Source organism: Lampetra planeri, chromosome 52, assembly GCF_965212315.1.
Source record: "Lampetra planeri chromosome 52, kcLamPlan1.2.h2, whole genome shotgun sequence".
Classification (NCBI taxonomy): Eukaryota; Metazoa; Chordata; class Hyperoartia; order Petromyzontiformes; family Petromyzontidae; genus Lampetra; species Lampetra planeri.
This window is the reverse complement of record NC_136158.1, coordinates 2933565-2955253: the sequence shown is the minus strand read 5'-3', so window position 1 is coordinate 2955253 and position 21689 is coordinate 2933565. Positions and strand designations below refer to the sequence as shown.

The following is a 21689-nucleotide window of genomic DNA, read 5'->3' as shown; positions in this document are numbered from 1 at the left end:
GTTGTCCATTCCCCCCCCCCACGCGCATCTCCAATTAGTACGGTCGGCTATGTATGATGCGAAAGAAGTTCAACACACATACGTGTACCGACAGAACAGAGGGGGAAACGCGAGATGCGCGAGGGTTAAACGTCAAACTCTTACCTCCTTGATATGGTTAACGATCGCCGCCTGGGTCTCCAGGTCCAGCTGAGTTATTTTTTCAATGAATGCCTCCTTCTTCTCGCACTGCGGTGGGCACAACGACACCGTGGTGGGCACAAGGACGCGGCAGATCGGAACGTGCAACGCTTCTGATAAAGAGCTATTATGGCTCAGTGGGCCTTACCTCGTAAAAAATAAAAATAAATGTTTATATCTTATGGGACCCTTTTTGCCAGGCACAAAAATAATGAAAAATAAGAATAGGTTTTACCCTTTCTGGCAATACAACATGAGTCAAGATGTTCAAACACCAAATAGAAACCTTTTGCAAGGCAGCAATTCTGCATTAACCACGCGTACCTGTGGTGAACATGCAAACAAGCTAACATGCTCTGATAATTATCGATGCGTCGTCTTTGAAACCGATTGGCCTTTAGGGCCTAGTCTCACCACCAGTGTTAGACCAGAGGACGCCACAAGACAGCAACAAAGACAATGCAAGCACGAGAGCACTTAAAGCTTGGGTCGAGCAAGTTAGGGGCCGTCCATAAATGACGTCACGCGATTTTGGATGATTTTTGACCCCCCCTTTGTCACAAGGCGTCACAAAAAGTCAGACCCCCCCCCCCTCAAATATGACGTTAAAAAGCTCTGCCCCCCCCCCCCCCCAAATAAAACATGCTTCAAATCGCTTTAAACTATTCATCGTAGTGCGTATTTAATGTGGCGCTGCACTCTGATGTTGTAGGAGAAAACATTGATAAAAAAGTCTATTTAATTAAGTAGAACGTGTTGTCTATATTTATTTTAAGTTGCGCATTCTGATATGACGTTACATTTCTCCCCCCCCCGTCACACATCGTCACAGATGTCTGACCCCCCCCACCCCCTAGTTGCGTGACGTCATTTATGGACGGCCCCTTATGTCAACGGGACATTTCTGCCCGTATCAACAATCTTGATTTGAAGCTTCAACAATGATGAAAAATAACAATAGGTTTTACCCTTCATGGCAACAAAGGATTGTGTAGTTCAGGGTGGCGTGTTGTGGGTGGGTGGGTGGGCGGGCGGCTCACCTGCACAGCACACCCCAGCATGAGCAGAAGCACCCTCCTCAGTTCCTGCACGCTGCGCTCTGCTCGGCACCCACAACGACACGGACGACGACGACGACGACGCGACTTGGGTGAGCGACACTTGCCGAGCGTTGCGTCCCTGCGACAGCCTGCCTGGTGAGCAGAGGTCGCAACCGGGTACCCGATACCCGTACCCTACCCGATACCCGGCTACCCGTACCCGGCCAGGTACGGGTACGGGTAGACGTTTGCGACCCTGGTGCGGCCGGGTATGGGTAGGCCGTGAGTCACTGGTGAGTAACCGTTTGTCACTCATTTCGGGTAGGGTACGGGTAGGGAACGGGTACCCGTACCCGGCCGAGTACGGGTACCCATTTGCGACCCTGGTGCGGCCGGGTACGGGTACGGGTAAGGAATCAAAACCCGTTTGCGATCTCTGCTGGTGAGCTGTTGCCACTCCCCCACGGGTGGCCTAACAATGCACCACCTAGCCCGGAGCGAGCGTCGCTGTGGTGTCGCGGCCACTTAAAGGAATATTTATATATATAAACACGTTATTCTAAGATAATTGTTTTTTTACCCTTCTAGCTGGCAACAAAACTGACACCTTTTTTTACAAGGAGTCATGTTTGCATAGACCACAATACCTGCAGTCATAATGCAAACAAAAAACATAACTCTGATAAAGTGCACTGTCCTTGAAGTTGATTGGTCCACACCCGAGACAGCTTTCCTTAGAGCAGAGTCTCACATGGGTTGGACCAGATGATGAATTACGACTGCAGGTATTGTCGTCTAGGCAAACATGACTCCTTGTAAAAAAGGTGTCAGTTTTGTTGCCAGATATAAGGGTAAAAAAACAATTATCATATTTTTTACTGGCAAATGAGGTTCCAATGACGTTATTCTAATTTTATCACGATCGCGATGTCGGATCGCGTGACGCGGCGTCCGATCTGATCTCCCTTTGAGCGGCGTGATCAAAGCGTCAAACCTCACCGTTTAACACTCAGACCTGGAATTTTAGCCAAATTTGGTGCAGAAACAAACTTACCGATGGATTTTTTTTTTGTATTGTGCAGTCATTTGTGATTGGGCTGAGGCCATATACTCACTACACCCGGTTTAATCACGGACAGCCGAAATCACGATTAGAACCCAGGATCTTAGCGGTGCCAGTGCAACGCTCAGACCTCTGATCCACCCGGCCTCAATGTCACAGCCACCAAGACTTTTTTTTCCCACCATACAGCCAAGCCGTGCCGGGGCCTGTGCCGAGCCAGCTCAGGAGGCACCAGGTTTGTTTTTCCACTGCACAAGCCGAGCCATGCTGCCAACGTCACATGCAAACGAACGCATCATTAACCCTGCCCCTGGCCCTGCTTGGCCCCAAGCCAGATTCAGATGTCACGCGAGGCCAGCGTACCTCGATTTCATTATGGCTCGGCTCGGCTCGGCAACTGTCCAGTGGAAATTCACCTGTACGGTGAGCGCTCCGTTCTGGCTCGGCTCGGATGTACCACAGCGACCGTTTCTGTCAGTGGTGGCTCCCCCCATTGCGGTGGAAGCTGGGTGAACACCCCTAAACTCCGACCTTCGTGTGATTTTTTGTTTATGCCTTTAGTTTGTTGTCCTCCACCTGCACCTCCGATTAGCACCGTTGGCTACGTACAGTGCGAAAGAAGTTCAACGTACATACCTACATTGGCCAAACAGTGCCGGCATTTCACACGAGCCACAGGGAGGGAGAAAGTCGGACGGCACGCTGCGCACGATCTAATTTCTCATTGGAACAGGGCCACGTTTTGAACCGTGATGCCCCGTGCCCTCCAGACACAATTATGCTATCGTGTGTCCTCTGCAGCCAGGGAACATTGAAAGGGCCAGGTGACCAGTCCAGACAACAACGCCGTGCTGAAGGCTATCAAAGATTTACAAAGAAAACACAGATAATAATAATCACGACTGACGATTGTGCTGATTGTAGTAATTTGAACCTAGGATCTCAGGTCTCAGCTAGTACAGCTGAGATCCTGGGTTTACATTCAGGTAGCTGCCAGTAATTAAAACTGGCTTCACAAGTGGCGGTGAGTTGAAGGTCTGAAGCCGGTCAACCATGACGTCAAAGAATAATGATCACTTTAAATTGGATTTTTGCATCTCTGGGATTCAAGTATCGGTTTCGCTGTCATGCAACGTACATTGCTCGCATATCCTGAGCGGGTGGGAAAGTTTTGCGTGTGGACCAGAGGGTCACTTGAAAAGGGACAACGGAGGTGGGGGGCTCTGTGACGTCCACTTCTGTGGGCCGTTCTCCAAGCCGGAAGGGTTGCCACTGCTCTGCGAGAGAACCGAATGGGGGGGGCCTCGTCTCCTGGCATGACGCCAAATGAACAATCGTGGAAAAATTGTCAAATGCAAAAACATTTTCAGAAAAAAAAACATGAAAGAGATTCATCTTCTTGGTTCTTTCGGTAAAGTCACGTAGAAGGGAAATAATAAAATAAAACAAATAAAACACGATTATTTTATTATTATTTTCTTTCGGTAAAGTCACGTAGAAGGGAAATAATGAAATTATAAAAATAAAACATTAAAAATTATTATTATGTTTGATTTTTTTAATTTTATTATTTCCCTTCCACGTGACTAAAAATAAAACATTAAACATAATTATTATGTTTTATTTTTATTACTTCATTATTTCCCTTCTACGTGACTTTACCGAAAGAACCAAGAAGATGAATCCCTGCAGTCACGAAAACTTTAAATCGAAAAATGAAAGATTATGATGATATAAACGCTGACAGCGGTTGAGTGATGGATTCTGTGTTGAAGGCAATATCTACAAACCACCTAGAGTATCCGATTCTGAAGATCAAACATTTTCAGCCACCGATTGTCTGTGTGCGAAAGGTCATGATGCACTAGTAGGAGCCTGTACGTGGGTGTCCATGTGTACGTGTGCCCTGTGTATGCCCTGTGTGTGTGCCGTGTGTATGTGTGCGTGTGAAGTGTGCGTGTGAAGTGTGCGTGTGAAGTGTGCGTGTGCCGTGTGCGTGTGCCGTGTGCGTGTGCCGTGTGCGTGTGCCGTGTGCGTGTGCCGTGTGCGTGTGCCGTGTGCGTGTGCCGTGTGTGCGTGTGAAGTGTGCGCGTGAAGTGTGCGTGTGCCGTGTGCGTGTGCCGTGTGCGTGCTTGTGCCGTGTGTGTGCTTGTGCCGTGTGTGTGTGCCATGTGTGTGTGTGTGCCGTGTGCGTGTGTGTATGTGTGCGTGTGTGTATGTGTGCGTGTGAAGTGTGCGTGTGAAGTGTGCGTGTGCCGTGTGCTTGTGCCGTGTGTGTGCTTGCGCCGTGTGTGTGCTTGCGCCGTGTGTGCGTGTGCCGTGTGTGTGTGTGTGCCGTGTGCGTGTGTGCCGTGTGCGTGTGTGTGCGTGTGTGTGCCCTGCGTGCGGGTTGTGTGTGTGTGCCCTGTGTGTGCCGTGTGTGTATGGGGAGCAGTAGTTTAGCGGTTAGCGAGCGGCGATCATGAACCCGGCAACCCCGTGTTCGATTCCCGCGCACGGCCAACATCGGTGACGAATTCCTGAACCGGTCGTGGGGCCTCCCCTAGGCCGACTCAGCCTTGAACAAGTACCTGGTGCGGTGTGCAAACAACTGCACCAGGCGGACAAAGGAGACGGCCGCGCGTGGTGCTGGCCACCCACCCCCTCATGTGCCACCGGCCTTTTCGGTGCTCGCAAACAGCACACCTGTCCTGTGTGCCCTGCGTACCCCTGCCGGGGGCGCCCATACCTGAGTGGGGGTCTCGGGCCAACGCCAGAACGTCCGGAAGCGGCATGACGATCACCTGGTGCAGGCTTTCCTGTTACGCAAACACGCGGGCGCGCGCACGTTACACGGGTACGGTAACGACGAGAGGTTCCAATTGGTCGATTGTTTTTTTTTCTCTCTCAATAACACGCTCATTTTCAACTTGCGAAAGTGCCGGCGCGGTATTTCGGCGCGCCCTCGAAGAGAGAGAACGACGGGCCGCAGACGAGCTTGGAGGTCAGCCGCACGGGCGAGCCGGCACGACCAACAGTTTGCCCAAGTTCTACGGTCTCGTATATGCGAAGGTGTTTCGGCCAAATAATTATTTGGCCCAAATAATGGGTCGTTACACGTGGTTGGGAAGGAATCCAGAGCACTCGGAGAAGACCCACACGTGCGCGGGGACCACACTGCTATCCCGTACAGATGGGACAGGCAGAGTGCACACTTGCTGTACTGCCTTCGCCAGGTGAGCCATGGGTATGATGGGGCTCCTCGACGCCCACAGGAAGGGAATTTCACAAGGCAGGTTTTCCCCCGCCGCTTTGCGCGGGTTCGGTTTTGTGCGATTTGGCGTGCACGTGGCGGCTCACCTATATCTACCCAAGATTGGCGATATTACGCGATTTGAATTCACTCGTACGAAGCTAGACGGTCAGACGTGGGACGGCACTGTTTGCGTGCTGGATGCGCCACCCGGCAGGCAGCTGCCTCGAGCGGTTTCGCTTTGCGAGCCCCTTTTTTTTTTAGAAGGCATCTACCGCATAAAGCGAGGGAACCGCGGTACTGAATTACAGACCACATGCATAGCCACCACCGCCCAAATCTCGCGACACCCACACGCACGCACGCAATAAAAATCACACGCAAGGGTCTAAACCAGCATCGTTTAATGGGGACTACATTGTCCTCGACATCCACTCGTGGCTGCTACATTCACCACCCACGGTGTCATACCCAGTTCATAGTATGAGACTTCGTTAGGGTACAATATCAGAACCTTTGTTTGTACTGGAGAAATCCGATGAGCTAGGGAGCTATTTTGTTCTAGAGATGTCCAGTCGGGCACGTTCATCGACTGCCAAACTCGGGTCCGTGTCACCCACTACGGGGCCAACATTTTCCGCACGGACAAATCCTCTCCGTTTAAATAGCCCGCGGGCCACAGCCTTAACTCGGTTACCACCCAAGGAAGCAACGTCACTCGTGGCGCCGCCTGTTTTGTTACCCGGCGTGTGCGCGTGAATTACTTGACAGCCCCACTGGCTCCAAACGGCTATCACAGAATTCACCGTTATTGGCCACAATAAGGACATTGGAACCAACTACGCTGCGGCTGACAAATGTGGTGTGTGGTCTGGGGCTCGTGGACTAAAATACGAATAATGTAAACAAGGTGTCAGTTTTGTTGCCAGATGGAAGGGTAAAAAAACAATTATCATAATTTTTACTGGCAAATGAGGTTCCAATGGTGTAAATGCTTGCCCCGAGCTCTCATACTCTGATGGTGCATTGTCTTTGAGTTGTGCGCCTTTTGGCGTCATCTGGTCCAACCCATGTGAGACTAGGCTCTAAGGAAAGTTGTGTCGGGTGTGGACCAATCAACTTCAAGGACAGTGCACATTATCAGAGTTACGTTTTTTGTTTGCATTATGACTGCAGGTATTGTGGTCTATGCAAACATGACTCCTTGTAAAAAAGGTGTCAGCTTTGTTGCCAGATGGAAGGGTAAAAAAAACAATTATCACGAATAATGTAGTCACATGCTGTGCACGTGCCCAGTGCCGGATTAAGCTAGTACGGGGCCTGTAGCATATGTTATAAAGGGGCCCTAAAAAAACACGTAAATATGAAAACACATAAATGTTTAACTTGCATAGTAAAGTAATTGGATTTTTTCATTTGCTATACAGCCAGATATAATACGACAAATCGCTAACCTTAAACACCCAGTCGTTCATAAAAGTTGAAGGCGGTATAGTACTATAGTAATAGAGCAAGTGCAGAATCACTGAACCGGAATTGATAACATATGGAGCTACTTTTGCTACTACGATAATCCGACACTGCACGTGTCTAATCGACCGTCATGAATGTCTCACCACCACCCCCCTCTCTCTCTCCACACACACACACAATGGCCAGGAGGAATGTTCCATGAGTTTATCATGCAAATCAGTCGAGGTTCGAGGGAGGGGGACAAAGAGAATCGGGGAAGGTGTTCGACGCATCCGGTCGCAGGTAACCAACTCACAGAACCGGCTTCCTTGTATAAATAAGGGGAGGCGAGATAAGGCTGGCTGGCTGGGTGGATAATGAAGCAGACGAGGGTGAAAGGAGTGGTGGGGGGAAGTGAGTGTGGGTGGGTGAGTGCGGGTGCGTGTGGGTGCAGTGCGTGTGGGTGGGTGAGTTAGTGGGTGGATGAGTGAGTGGGTGGGTGATTAATTGGGTGGGTGGATGAGTGGGTGGGTGGATGAGTGGGTGGATGCAGTGCGTGTGGGTGGGTGCAGTGAGTGGGTGCAGTGAGTGTGGGTGTGTGCAGTGAGTGTGGGTGGGTGCAGTGAGTGTGGGTGGGTGCAGTGAGTGTGGGTGGGTGCAGTGAGTGTGGGTGGGTGCAGTGAGTGTGGGTGGGTGCAGTGAGTGTGGGTGGATGCAGTGAGTGTGGGTGGATGCAGTGAGTGTGGGTAGGCGAGTGGGTGGGTGCAGTGTGGGTGCAGTGCAGTGAGTGTGGGTGGGTGCAGTGAGTGCAAAGGGGTGGATGCCGCAGGATATTGCCCTCGTGCCAAAACACAAACGCACGCACGGAGCGCAGCCGCTACAACAAAATAAGTTCTGGTGCCAATGCGCTTCGCCCCGTCACCCCCATCCTCCCTTCTTTGTCACGGTTTGTTGGGCGTAGGCCAGAAACAAACGGCCCCTATCGGAAGGTGTAACGGGGTAAGAGATTAAACAGTTTTTTTTTCTTGAATTGGACCACGGGCTGTAAGAACTTTGGAGGAGAGACGATGGGAGGGAATTCCAGAGTTTATCCACGAGAAAAATACGTTTTGGGGAGTCAAGTTTCAAGTTTATTTTGCTTGACCGGGCGAGACCTCGCGATATAGATTAAGAGTGGGAGACCCGGGGCGGGTCACCAAAACGACAAAAGAACTAGCGTCAAAAAAACAAGCGCGGATGGCTACGTACGGTGCAAAAGAAGTTCAACATACATACAAAAACGACCAAATAGAAAACAGTCCCTGGGCATGGTAGTGGACGTGTCCCATTTTGCCCGAATGTTGGTGGTTCACACCACGCTACATGCACACCCCTCTCCCCCCAGAGAAAACACGAATTCTGATTTGGTATGAAAATAAATAAAAATGCCTCTGTTTATGCGAGTTTTTTTGGGGGTTAGATCACGTAAATATATGAATGTGTCGTCAAACCCGCCACCACCCGACACAGCCAATTGGCAAGGTTTGCCACGTGAACAAAACGTGCCAACTCGTTACTAGTCCAGCACACACACACACGGGTGTGTTGGAGAGTAACCCCACGACATTCACAATTCGAGTACGCCTCTGTTTGCCTACCCATCGACATCCGCCTCTGTTGGGTACCTGTCAGAGAGTGTCAACATCGGCACTGGGGAGACAAAGGTGACCAAGGGTGTGATGCTGGCAACCCCCACCACGTGTGGCAACTAAATTTGCCCCAACAGCACGACGGTGCTGTACAACTCTGTACAGTTTCGATTTAAAGCTTTCGTGACTGCAGGGATTCATCTTCTTGGTTCTTTCGGTAAAGTCACGTAGAAGGGAAATAATAAAATAATAAAAATATAAAACAATACAATTGTATTGTTTCCCTCCTATGTGACTTTACCGAAAGAACCAAGAATATGAATCCCTGCAGTCACGAAAGCTTTAAATGCAAATTTCACTCCTATCGTGTTTGTGTGTTGTTGTTGAAACGTTCTGACCCGCCCTTACTGGACATCTGTGAAAATAATAATACAGCTAGTGCATTAAATTTCGATTTAAAGCTTTCGTGACCGCAGGGATTCATCTTCTTGGTTCTTTCGGTAAAGTCACGTAGAAGGGAAATAATAAAATAATAAAAATAAAACATTATAAAATAATTCTCACGACGTTTCGGCCACAACGCAAGCAGCCGTCCTCAGGTGAAGAACAGGTCTGTCGGGAAGACAGCGTCTGAATGAAACACCCCAGGCTTGGAGCGTATATTCTGTACAGGCTCTTTGGTTCTTTCGGTAAAGTCACGTAGGTATAACATAAAATATATCACGACGTTTCGGGCGCAACACAAGCGTCCATCATCAGGTGGGAAAGCGACCTATGTGACTATACCGAAAGAACAAAAAGAGTTTGGATTCCTGCAGTCACGAAAGCTTCAAGTCAACTCTGTACAGCTGTCACGCACGTGTTCTGGTCGTAGCGCGCACCTTCCGTCGTCGTGATTGTCCGACGTTTCGCAGCACATGCTCGGTGGGAGCTTCTCGTCAGCTGTCGAGACCCCCCCCCCCACACACAAATAAGCAAACTACCACCCCCACCACGTAACCTACACAGACTGCGTCTACACAGGCAGCAGTAGGCGGTGTACGTGTTGTGGGTGGACATGCATGCTGTCGGTGGGCGGTGTTTTGTGAGCGAGTCGGGGAACTCGTGGCCAGAGTTCGTGTTGATGGCAGCGTTCCCGGCGAAAAGTCTCACCGAGTCTCAAAAGCCTCTTCTTTCAAGAGGTTTCTGCTCAACAAAAGTGCTAAACCACTTTTGTTGAGCTATTCATTTTTGTGGCCAGGTCGCTTCTGAAAAATTAAGTTAATAGCGCTGTAGGCTGCTAGGATGGGGATGGTTTAGTTTTCTTTGCGTGTTCATGGGTGGATTGTTTACCTTTCTTGTACTTTGCACTGCTATCGTGTTATTCTATGAGACCTCCTTTACCAGTGGCAAAATATAGCAATAGGTTTTTACCCTTTCAACTGGTACAAAAACTGACACCTTTATACAAAGGCGTACAACCTTTTGGCGTCATCTGGTCCAACACCAATGGAGACTAGGCTCTAAGAAAAGCTGTCTCGGGTGTGGACCAATCAACTTCAGGGACAGTGCATATAATTATCATTATCAGAGTTGTTTCTTTTTGTTTGCATTTTGACTGCTTGTGTTGTGGTTATTGCAAACATGATCCCTTGTATAAAGGTGTCAGTTTTTGTACCAGTTGAAAGGGTAAAAACCTATTACTATCGTGTTATTGTACCGTTTGTTGTTGTGACGTTCTAACCCTGTGCCCCGACTGGACATCTGTAAAAAAAACTGTATAATAGCTCATTCGATTCCTCCCGTATGAATAAATATTCTGATTCTGAAAGTTTTCACAGTAGGGGGCCGGGGGGCGATGTTTATACGTGCAATCCTCACTGAGTAGTTTGCAGATGATTTTTCAGCATTGGGATGTTTGACCAACACCAGTTAAATTGTAGGGGATTTTTTTTGTACACAATAGTAGGAAACCAGAAAACGCAGAGGAAACCCACGCAGAACACACAAACCCCATACGGAAAGTTTCACGCGTAGGAGGCTTTCAATATCAGCCGTACTACAAGTTTTTTTTGGTTTGTTAGATCGCGTAGATATATGTGTCGTTAAACCCGCCACCACCCGAAACAGCCAATTATTAAGGTTTGCCGCGTCAACAAAACGTGGCGATTCGTTACCCGCACAGCGCACCGGTGTGTCGGAGCATTTGCCCCATACACAAAGTCACACCCGAGCCGGGAGTCGAACCCAGGCTGCCCTTCTAGCTGCGAGGCACGAACGCTGCCACGGTGCCGCTGGAACTGTAGCGTCCGCCCGCGAGTGATGGCGAGTCAGTGATTGCGAGCGAGCGAGCGAGTTGCGTGGAGTGAGTTTGATGGGCACAAGCGTCCGAGTGTGGGAGGATGGTTGGGTGAGCAAAGTGGTGGTGGTGGTGTAGTAGTCACATGACCATCCAAGCAGCAGGGGGTAATGGGGGATTTAGGGGGGGGGCGGACAAGAGGCAAGTTCCAAGCCTATGACAGATGCCTGGCTTCTGGTTAGGGAATTCGAATTTGCGCTCCACGCATCTCACTACGCTAATTAAAATCTGTGTTCGCGCAATGTTATCGGCGAATGTGCTGTCGGCATCGTGCATTTGTATCTCTCACACTCCGTTGCCGATCATTGCTATCATTGCTCCTTTGTTATGTAGACTAGCCGTAGCTTCAGCCGCACCGACCTTATCATAGTAAAAAAACTACTATGCAGGGGCCTACCCTGGCTCCTCCCCCCTCAACCAGTATATATACAAGGTCGGGTCTCTTGGAATTTCTCATTTACTTGATACAGCAAGCGTGCTGTGACGGTTCCACCTGAAGACACTTTAAAGCGGAATTGTATGTTTTATTTTTATTATTTTATCATGTTTTATTTTAATTATTTTATAATGTTGTATTTTTATTATTTTATGATGTTTTATTTTTATCATTTTATTATTTCCCTTCTACGTGACTTTACCGAAAGAACCAAGAAGAAGAGGAGGCAGTAGCGTTAATAATAGTTTATATATACAAGGACGGTTTTCTTGGGATTTCTCTTTACTTGATACAGCAATCGTGCTGTGACGGTTCCACCTGAAGACAGAAGCTTGTGTTGCCTCCAAAACGTCGTGATTTTTATTTTACTTTTATAAATTTGTATTTAATTTTTTTACCCACGTGACTTTACCTAAGAGTAGGATGGGGATGGTTTAGTTGTATTTGTGCATGCGTTTGGGTGATGTGTTTACCTTGCCTTGCACTTTGCCCTCCTGTCGTGTTGTTGTTGTGTTGTTTGTTGTTGTAACTTTCTTACCCCGTGCCTCTACTGGACATCTGTGAAAAGTAGCTCCATAGCTCATCGGATTCCTCCACTATAAATAAATAAACACCACCGATTCTCAAGTAGCAGCTGAAACCGGTCTCGCAAGCTATCACAGGGCATCACGGTCACAACAACATTTTATTTCGCATAAATAGACTTGAGCCACTTTAACGTGATGACATTTTCTTCGGTTTAAATCACAGGCCGCCCGGCCAAAACCTCGAATCAAAACACGCGGGATTATCTGCGGTGTCTGCTCAGCGCCTTAACATTTTAAATCCTACAAGTGTCCCGTTCTGGACGAGTTGCCGAGCCAATGCCTTCTTCAGGTTATCCTCCACACACTGGCCTCATTGGATAGGTTACCCTCCACACACTGGCCTCATTCGGTCCAACTATAGGTTACCCTCCACACACTGGCCACATTGTGTAGGTTACCCTTCACACACTGGTCACATTGGGCTGGTTACCCTTCACACACTGGTCACATTGGGTAGGTTACCCTTCACACACTGGCCACATTGGGTAGGTTACCCTCCACACACTAGCCACATTGTGTAGGTTACTCTCCACACACTAGCCACATTGTGTAGGTTACTCTCCACACACTGGTCACATTGTGTAGGTTACCCTCCACACACTGGCCACATTGGGTAAGTTACCCTCCACACACACTGGTCACATTGTGTAGGTTACCCTCCACACACTGGTCACATTGTGTAGGTTACCCTCCACACACTGGCCACATTGGGTAAGTTACCCTCCACACACACTGGTCACATTGGGTAGGTTACTCTTCACACACTGGCCACATTGGGTAGGTTACCCTTCACACACTGGTTAGTGTGTAGGTTACCCTTCACACACTGGTCACATTGGGTAAGTTACCCTTCACACACTGGCCTCATTGTGTAGGTTACCCTTCACACACTGGCCACATTGGGTAGGTTACCCTCCACACACTGGCCACATTGGGTAGGTTACCCTTCACACACTGGTCACATTGGGTAGGTTACCCTTCACACACTGGCCACATTGGGTAGATTACCCTTCACACACTGGCCACATTGGGTAGATTACCCTCCACACACTGGTCACATTGGGTAGGTTACCCTCCACACACTGGTCACATTGTGTAGGTTACCCTCCACACACTGGTCACATTGTGTAGGTTACCCTCCACACACTGGCCACATTGGGTAAGTTACCCTCCACACACACTGGTCACATTGTGTAGGTTACCCTCCACACACTGGTCACATTGTGTAGGTTACCCTCCACACACTGGCCACATTGGGTAAGTTACCCTCCACACACACTGGTCACATTGGGTAGGTTACTCTTCACACACTGGCCACATTGGGTCGGTTACCCTTCACACACTGGTTAGTGTGTAGGTTACCCTTCACACACTGGTCACATTGGGTAAGTTACCCTTCACACACTGGCCTCATTGTGTAGGTTACCCTTCACACACTGGCCACATTGGGTAGGTTACCCTACACACACTGGCCACATTGGGTAGGTTAACCTTCACACACTGGTCACATTGTGTAGGTTACCCTTCACACACTGGCCACATTGGGTAGATTACCCTTCACACACTGGCCACATTGGGTAGGTTACCCTTCACACACTGGTCACATTGGGTAAGTTACCCTTCACACACTGGTCACATTGGGTAAGTTACCCTTCACACACTGGCCTCATTGGGTAGGTTACCCTTCACACACCGCCCGGCGAAGTGTTTACTTTTACTGGCCTGGTAAAACTTTTTCAGACACCCACACAAAAGGGGCCTTTCAGGAGCTTGGATGTAAAGTGACACTGCCTGCCGCTCCCAAGTCTGGCCACACAATCCTCTCCTCTCGCACCCCCACCTCCCCCCCCGTTAATTTCTTCACTTCCCCAACACAGCCAGCTTACACATACATACAGACACCATTGCCAACCGCAGGCCAACAACAATCTCCCAATACGAGCAGATACCTAACCACAGCGCACACGCCACAAGAGGCGTTCATTCACCAGAGTCCTCTAACAGTCGTGGCCTGCCACACGCATAACACCAGCCGTGCCAACGCAAAGACAAAGACCCCTCCATAGAGCCTTCACGGACACACCCAGCTACATACAGACACCGTTGCCAATGCCAGCCAACACTCGCCAAACCCAACTCCCTGATGCAGCACACGCGGCAGAACGCGTTAACCACCCTCGCCCCGTTTGTTTTTTTTATTTTCACAGATGATGAGCAAAGGGGTCCCAAAATGCCAAGTGGCCAGCAACAAACAATTGCTCCTGAAAGCTTTAACACCTGATGACGGACGCTTGTGTTGCGCCCGAAACGTCGTGATCTATTTTATTTTATACCTACGTGACTTTACCGAAAGAACCAAAGAGTATGGATTCCTGCAGTCACGAAAGCTTCAAATCAAGATTGCTACTGAAGGTGTCGGTGGATAACACGGTTCATAAATGTATTGACTTGAGCAAGGTTGATGTCTGCATTAACCTTGTAAAAGGTTTCAGTTTTGTTGCCAGGAAAAGGGGGGAAACATTATTATTATATTTTGGTACTGGCAAAGGAGGTCCAATGATGTAGATGCTCACCCCTTGCCCTCATTACTTTGATGGTGCATTGTCTTTGAGCTGTGGACGCCTTTTGGCGTCCTCTGGTCGAGCACCAATTGGGTCGAGGCTCAAAAGAAAGCCGTCCCTTGGTGTGGACCAATCAGTTTCAAGGACAATGCAAATATTATCAGAGTGTGTTTTTGGTTTGCATTCTGACCACAAGTATTGTGGTTAATGCAGACATGAATCCTTGTAAAAAGGTTTCAGTTTTGTTGCCAGAAAAAGGGGGAAAACCCCTATTATTATATTGAGCAATGTTGTTATGAGCTTGGGAAGACAGACGACGATTGGGACAGAATTCCAGAGGAGCGCACGGCAAGGGGAGAGGCAGCAAGAGAAGTGTTGTGATGTTCGGCGTGGCGAGTGAGTGGCTGAGAGTGTATGTTGTTGTGACCTGCAGTGTCCCGATTCAACACACGCGGTATGGGTGAAAATGCAACTGTTGGTTCTGGCAGACCCGAGTTCTCTAAATTGGTGGAGGAATCAGAGAAGTGACGTTTTGTGGGAACGGTATCCACACGGGAGTGGCAAGAGAAGAGAGGTGAGGAGGTGACCGATCACCGATGGAGTGAATCGGTAAATGCCAAATAAGCACTGCCAGCCACTCGCAATCACACTAGCCACACCAATGTGGTCCCGTAGCAAGGCCGTAGCCATGGAGTCAACATTGGGGGGGACCAAATCTTCCAGGTGGTCTGGGGGGTCCCCCCCCCCCTGAAAAAAAAATCTCAATTTGAAAACGAATTTCCTGCCATTTCCTGCCTAATATATTTTAAAAATGCACTAACACATAGAATGGACTTTTTAGTTATTTTTTACAATAATGTCTAATAGTGTATTGTATTACATTGCTCTGTTTTTTTCTTTTTTTTACCTTTTCTTGTTTCATTGTATGTAATGGCAGAGATTAGGCATTAATAAAGTACAACCATAACCACAATCGTATAAACAGAAATCGATTTTATAACAATATATTGGGGGGGACATTGTGAGCATATTTGAATATTGGGGGGGATGTGTGTGTCCCCCCCCAAATATTTATTATCATTACGGCCTTGGTCCGTAGGGAACCGATATCGTAACCGGTCGATCACATCGCGCCAATCCACACTACCCACCGCGGGCTCCAGAACATTCACCTGCCACTTACACCCGTGCACGCGTGCACGACCTTTTGCCGATCCACTGCTGGATGATTGGCCTCTAACACAGCTTGCGGCTCATGTGGGCCGTTTCACCATAACTCACCGATGCAGACCAGCGGCGCACGTCCACGGAAGAACAGACAGAGAGAGAGCGAGAGAGAGGGAGGTGAGAATTTTTGTTTTGTTTTACCCCCAACTGTTCTCGTGTCATCCCGACGAGTCGAGCAAAATGAACCGGCGATCGGTACAGCGAGCGATTGACTTGAACGATCACCGGACGGGTCCCGGCCCGAGATGACGCGCAAAGTGTCTTCAGTTAGGTCGCGGTGCAGTGTGGCGGCGATAAGGCGGAGTGGGATGAGGAGGGGGGGTGATGATGATGATGATGATCATGCAGCCATGCCGTGTTGGACTGGTCACAGCCGAAACCAGCCGGCTTCGCGACACATTCCAAGACGGCAGCGGTGTGGAACTCTACTTGCCGAGCGTGGCGATCAACGGCAAGTGAAATAATAGTCCGCAAATAATACGCGTTGAAACCTGTCGAACATTTGTTACTTTTGAATGTCGACCGGATGCTCGGAGTTCATTCAAAGGGCCAGCGAAGCAATTCCTCAACGGGCAAGTTTGAAATCAAGTACGGCAGTGCTGTCGATGAAGAACGATATTGGAAGCTCCCGTTATTACAGGCACGGTCAAATGAACCCCAGCGATGACGTGTGCAGGACCTTATCCAGCAGTGGATTGACATCACGTCGATGTTAGTGAACAACTTCACAAGCTGGGAGAGGAGACGGGTTACAGACCCATTACGACCATGCTCACGTTACCATACAGCTGATATGTGCCATTCACCAAATGCCCAGGGCTTTATTACACTTGTGGGCATTGTTGGAATCGGTTTAATCTTGGAAAAACTACGTGAATGAAATGTCCTTGCCCATAATTGTAGAATAGGGATCAGTGGCAGCGCTCGTGAATTTGGGGGCCTGGCAGACGTTACCTTTGCTCCCTGCCACCCTCGTGATTGATCAATCTCCTTGCGAGATGACGGAAGAGGTGTAGGTGAGCGGCGACAGATGTAATGTGAAGAGATCAACGGAGAATCATCTGGACAACAGATCGAGATGTCGTGGTATTAGAAAATAGAGAGAGAGGAGAACACGTAGGCTTTCGCGACCAATATTATTCATAAACAACGTTTTTGGGTTTAGATCGCGTTATTTATAAATGGGTCGTAACCTCTCTATATAAGAACGGGACACACAGCAGAGCCTCACCATTCTGGCGAATTGCCCGATGATGCTGGATGAAATTACCAGCGAAACGTCGTACTCAAATTGTAAATGTGGTTTCACGCTTCAACACACCGGTGGGCTAAAGCAGTGAACTATTTGTCTTTTGTCAACGTGACACTTTTTGTTTTACTGATTGGCCGTGTCGGGTGGTGGAGGGTTACGACACATTTATAAATAACGCGATCTAAACCCAAAAACGTTGATTATGAGAGAGGAGAACGATGTCGTGAAATGAGATGTTGATAAAGAGACAAATTTGGAATAAGATGGGTGAAGAGATGTACAGACAATATATTGTTAAGATATATTCATTGGTTGTATTATGTAAATTAGCTTTGCTTGTTCATTCGAAATTAATTGATGCAGGACGAATTCTCCACGACTCTGGGCGTCACCTGATGAGGGTGGTTGTAATTACCAGCGAGACATCATACTCTAATTGTAAATACTGTAGGCTTACTCTTCACCACACCGGTGTGCTGTACTAGTAATTCACACGTTTTATTTACGTGACAAACCTTACTAATTGGCTATGTCGGGTAATGGCGGGCTTAACGACACATTTACATTTACGTGATCTAACCCATATGAATCACATGAATCCGTGCCACTTGAGCTGCTTGGGGTGCCCTAAGCTTTTTCGTTCCCCAACAAACACAAAACGTCGGCCCCAACGTTGCACGGCTAACGCAGGGTTAGTTTCGCTCGTGTCTCCCCGTGCCCCCCCTCAACCCCCCACTGATGCTTAGCGTAGCGTGGCCGTGCGATGGCTTGGTCCGCCGCGGGTGTTCGACAAGCAGCGAACATCGCTGCCGAGTGGCGTGGCCCGTAAGTGGGCGGTTATGCGTGCCAGCACTATTGTAATGTGAAGCGAGGAATGCATCCCTGCAGAGGCAGAAGAAGGGCCACTCCCATACATGAACAAGGTACATCGCAGCCTAAGGAGCGCAAAACAATAAAACTAAGTCACATTTCGACGCCCGTGCTTTGAATCGCTAACGGATTGCCTTGGAAAACGTTTCACCTTTTAACGGTGGCGAGCCATTCGAAAGTGTGTAAATTACAATTAGCAAGTGCCTACAATTCATTTGGGAGGCAAAGGAAACAGCTGTGGGCCTTCTGGCTGTGGGGGAGCTTACACACAGAGACTGCTGGGGACATGTGCTGTTGTTAGCAACACCTACGAAGGCCGGCATGGCGCACGAGGGGGTCGAAGCAAGCAGTACGCGTGCAGAGCCAACTTTGCATCCCCAGCGCCGGTGGTACACCTCCCATTAGCGCGGCTGGCTACGTACGGTGCGAAAGAAGTTCATCGTACGCACGCACCGCACCAAGGCTCTCGTTTAAGGCCACGTTGATAATCACCGACCGATGTTAGCCACGGCAGGGAATGGAATTTCGAATTTGGACAGCCCTGTTTCGTAGCGCAGCGCGGTAACCGCTACTCCGCCGATCCAAAAGCGCTCGTTAACGTGCAGAGTGATTGGTTATAATTGGCTAATATACTCAGTGTATGTGTGTGTGTGTGTTGAACTTCTTTTCGCACCGTACGTAGCCAATCGTGCTCATGGGGATGTGCGGGGCGGGGGGGAAGGACAACAAACTAAACGCAAAAATAAGTTCTATAGAAATGAGTTTTTAACGTCCTCCTAGAGACCGCTCTCCTCCTAAACCACTGCAAGCAATTTCGATAGAGGGGGAGTCATTTGAAAGTTTACGATGTTATAGTTCACGTGAACAAGGTCGACATTACTACAACAACAAAACACAGATGACCTTTGACCAGAAGAATTGGCTTAGCAGCAGCGGTACACTGCTTATCCGCTCTACTGTTTACAACAGCATGGCACATGTCGGGCACTCGGTTAAAATAAAAATCACACAACGCATAGGTGTGTGTGTGTGTGTGTTCCATTTGAGAGGGTTGTGTGGGGGTGTGTGGGAGCGGTGGTGTAGCGGTTAGCGAGGTCGCGCTATGAACCTGGCAACCCGAGTTTGATTCCAGCTCACGGCCAACACCAGTGACGATTATCTGAACCGGTCCTGGGCCTCCCCTAGGTCGACCCGGCCTCAAACGAGTACCTCGTGCAGTGTGTAAACGTCACCACTGGGGAGACAAAGGCGGCCGGGCGCGATGTTGGCTACCCACCCCTTCGTGCGCCGTGTCGGCCTTCATAGGTGTTCGCTAACAGCACTTGCCCCTACAGTCTGCTCAGGCTATACGGGGGTCTTTGTCTTTGGAGGAGCACTCACTGGGGGGGGAGGGTGGTGGAGGGTGGTGGGGGAAGGGGGATGTGAGAAGATGCCCAAGTGGCACTAAACCTCAACGGGCTTCCTCCGTCTGGTTCATATATGGCCAAGTCTGTGGTGACAGAATTCCAGCATGGGACGCTGATCGCGAGCATCACAAAATCGCTAAAAAAAATACCCTAAGCAACACTGGGGCTTTTAATTCTAGATTTGAAGCTTTCGTGACTGCAATGATTCATATTCTCAGGTTTTTTCGGTAAAGTCACGTAGGTAAAACATTAAAAGTAATGAAAGTAAAATAAAACAAAACAAAAATAAAAATAAAATTCACGACGTTTCGGAGGCAACACAAGTCTCCGTCATCAGGTGGGACTGGGGCTTTTACCACACATATATGTTCACGCACGGCAGGTGAGTGCGATGCATGACAAAATTGCCCAAATTCATCGCTGTGTGTAACACGCACGCATTGCCCTGTTAAACCGAACTAAACTATTTTTATTTTACCAGGTAAGGCCCACAGAGCTACGTAGCTATTTTTCAGAAGCGGCCTGGCCACAAATGATAGCTCAAAAACGTGGCTTATCACGTGCATATTTAAAGCAGCAAAATACTCTAAACGCACGTTTCTAAACGTGGAGGGGAAAACCGGAGGACCCGGAGAAAAATCCACGCGATCACGCAGAGAACATGCAAACTTCAAATATACAGCAGCAGGCGTCAGAGTCGGGATCGAACCCACGACCTCCTGTATATCAGGCGAGGTAGTTAACATCTCGCCACAGTGGCGTTGTTCAATACGGTGGTGCGGATACAGGATCCCGCTGTGGTGCAGTGGTTGGCCCACTGGACTAATAACCGCAGAGGTCGCCCGTTCGATTCGATTTCCCAGAATGGCAGCTGAAATAACGATGACAGTTTTTATTAAATTATTCCCCCCCAAACACCCCACTGATCACCTCTGTCCGTGTGGGCACCGCCGATGGGTGGACCCCACAGTTAATCAGAAGATCACGTGCGGTTGGGTAAAGCGTGGATACTACCAACCACGACTAAAAATGTTGAGCCAGGATAGTAGGAGATGACAAATGTGCTCTAGAGGGGCTCTCTAGAACTCCCTCGAGGAGGCCCTTCTGTGAAATAGCCCTCCTACACCATAAACACATACGGAGGATCCTCAGTACTGCATAGCCTTTTCAGGCTGTTTGAACAAGTGCTGTTAGCGAGCACAAAGACAAAGACCCCCCGTATAGCCTTAACCGACTGTTGGGGCAAGTGATGTTATCGAGTAGCACTTACGAAGGCTGGCACGGCACACGAGGGGGTGGGTGGCCAACACCACGCCTAGCCGCCTTTGTCTCCCCAGTGGCGATGTTTAGACACTGCACCGCGAACTCATTTGAGGATGAGTCTAATGTGTGGTCTAACTGTGGTCTAACTGTGGCCTAATGTGGCCTGTGCGTCACTGTGCCCTAATGTTGGTCATTGGCCTAATGTTGAATTGCTGTGTCAGAGTGAGCTAATGTGGGTCGCAGTGGCCTAATGTTGGCCACTGTGGATCATTGTGGGTCACCGTGTCAGGTTTTGATCCCAGTCGTAATGACAAATACAAAGATCCCCCATATAGTCTTCACAGACTGTCGGGGCAAGTGCTGTTATCGACCAGCAACTATGAAGGCCGGCACGACACACGAGGGGGTGGGTGGGTGGCCAGCACCACGCCCGGCCACCTTTGTCTCCCCAGCGACGATGTTTCCACATCGCACCAAGTACTCATTTGAGGCCGAGTCGACCTAGGGGAGGCCCAGGACCAGGTCAGCATGAGCAGGAATCGAACCTGGGTCGCCACAATCGCAGCGCTCACCGCTACGCAACCGCGAGCACATAGACGCGCACACAAACAGACCGAATAAAGTACAGTACCCCAGTCATAACCCTGTTGGAAGAAACTGAAAACCTCGCTTGAGCAACTCTGGCGGCGGCAGTGGTTAAAGCCAGAGAGCTATCAGCATTGCCTTGGCGACAAACGAGGGCGCACACACACGCACGCGACACTCCATCGAACTTTACTCCCGGCACTCACCGAGGCTCGCCACTCGCAGCCACAATCAACACCGGTGCGTGCGTGCGTGCGGCTCAAACAATTTGGTGGGATATTCATATTCCTAGGTTTTTTCGGTAAAGTCACGTAGGTAAAAAATAAAAATTAATAAAAGTAAAATAAAATAAATTAATTTTTTTACTTTATTAATTACAAATTTTTAGGTAAAAAAATTTAAATGAATAAATTTTTTTAATTTTTTTATGTTTTATTTTACTTTTATTAATTCTAATTTTTTACCTACGTGACTTTACCGAAAAAACCTAAGAATATGAATCCTTGCAGTCACGAAAGCTTCAAATCTAGAATTCGGTGGGAGCCAAGAGGACCCCCCCCCCCAACCCC

General features: G+C 48.9%; 1 protein-coding gene across 1 annotated transcript in view; it reads right to left on the bottom strand.

The window, feature by feature from the left end:
* Positions 1-21689, bottom strand: part of LOC144734687 (uncharacterized) — a 59662-nt gene that overhangs the window by 25517 nt on the left and 12456 nt on the right. Inside the window, exons 4-6 of the mRNA XM_078616990.1 lie at positions 5012-5081; positions 1221-1279; positions 145-228 (exon numbers count right to left, since the gene is read on the bottom strand). Coding sequence (XP_078473116.1) covers positions 145-228; positions 1221-1279; positions 5012-5081 — 213 coding nt within the window. The remainder of the gene's footprint in view (positions 1-144; positions 229-1220; positions 1280-5011; positions 5082-21689) is intronic.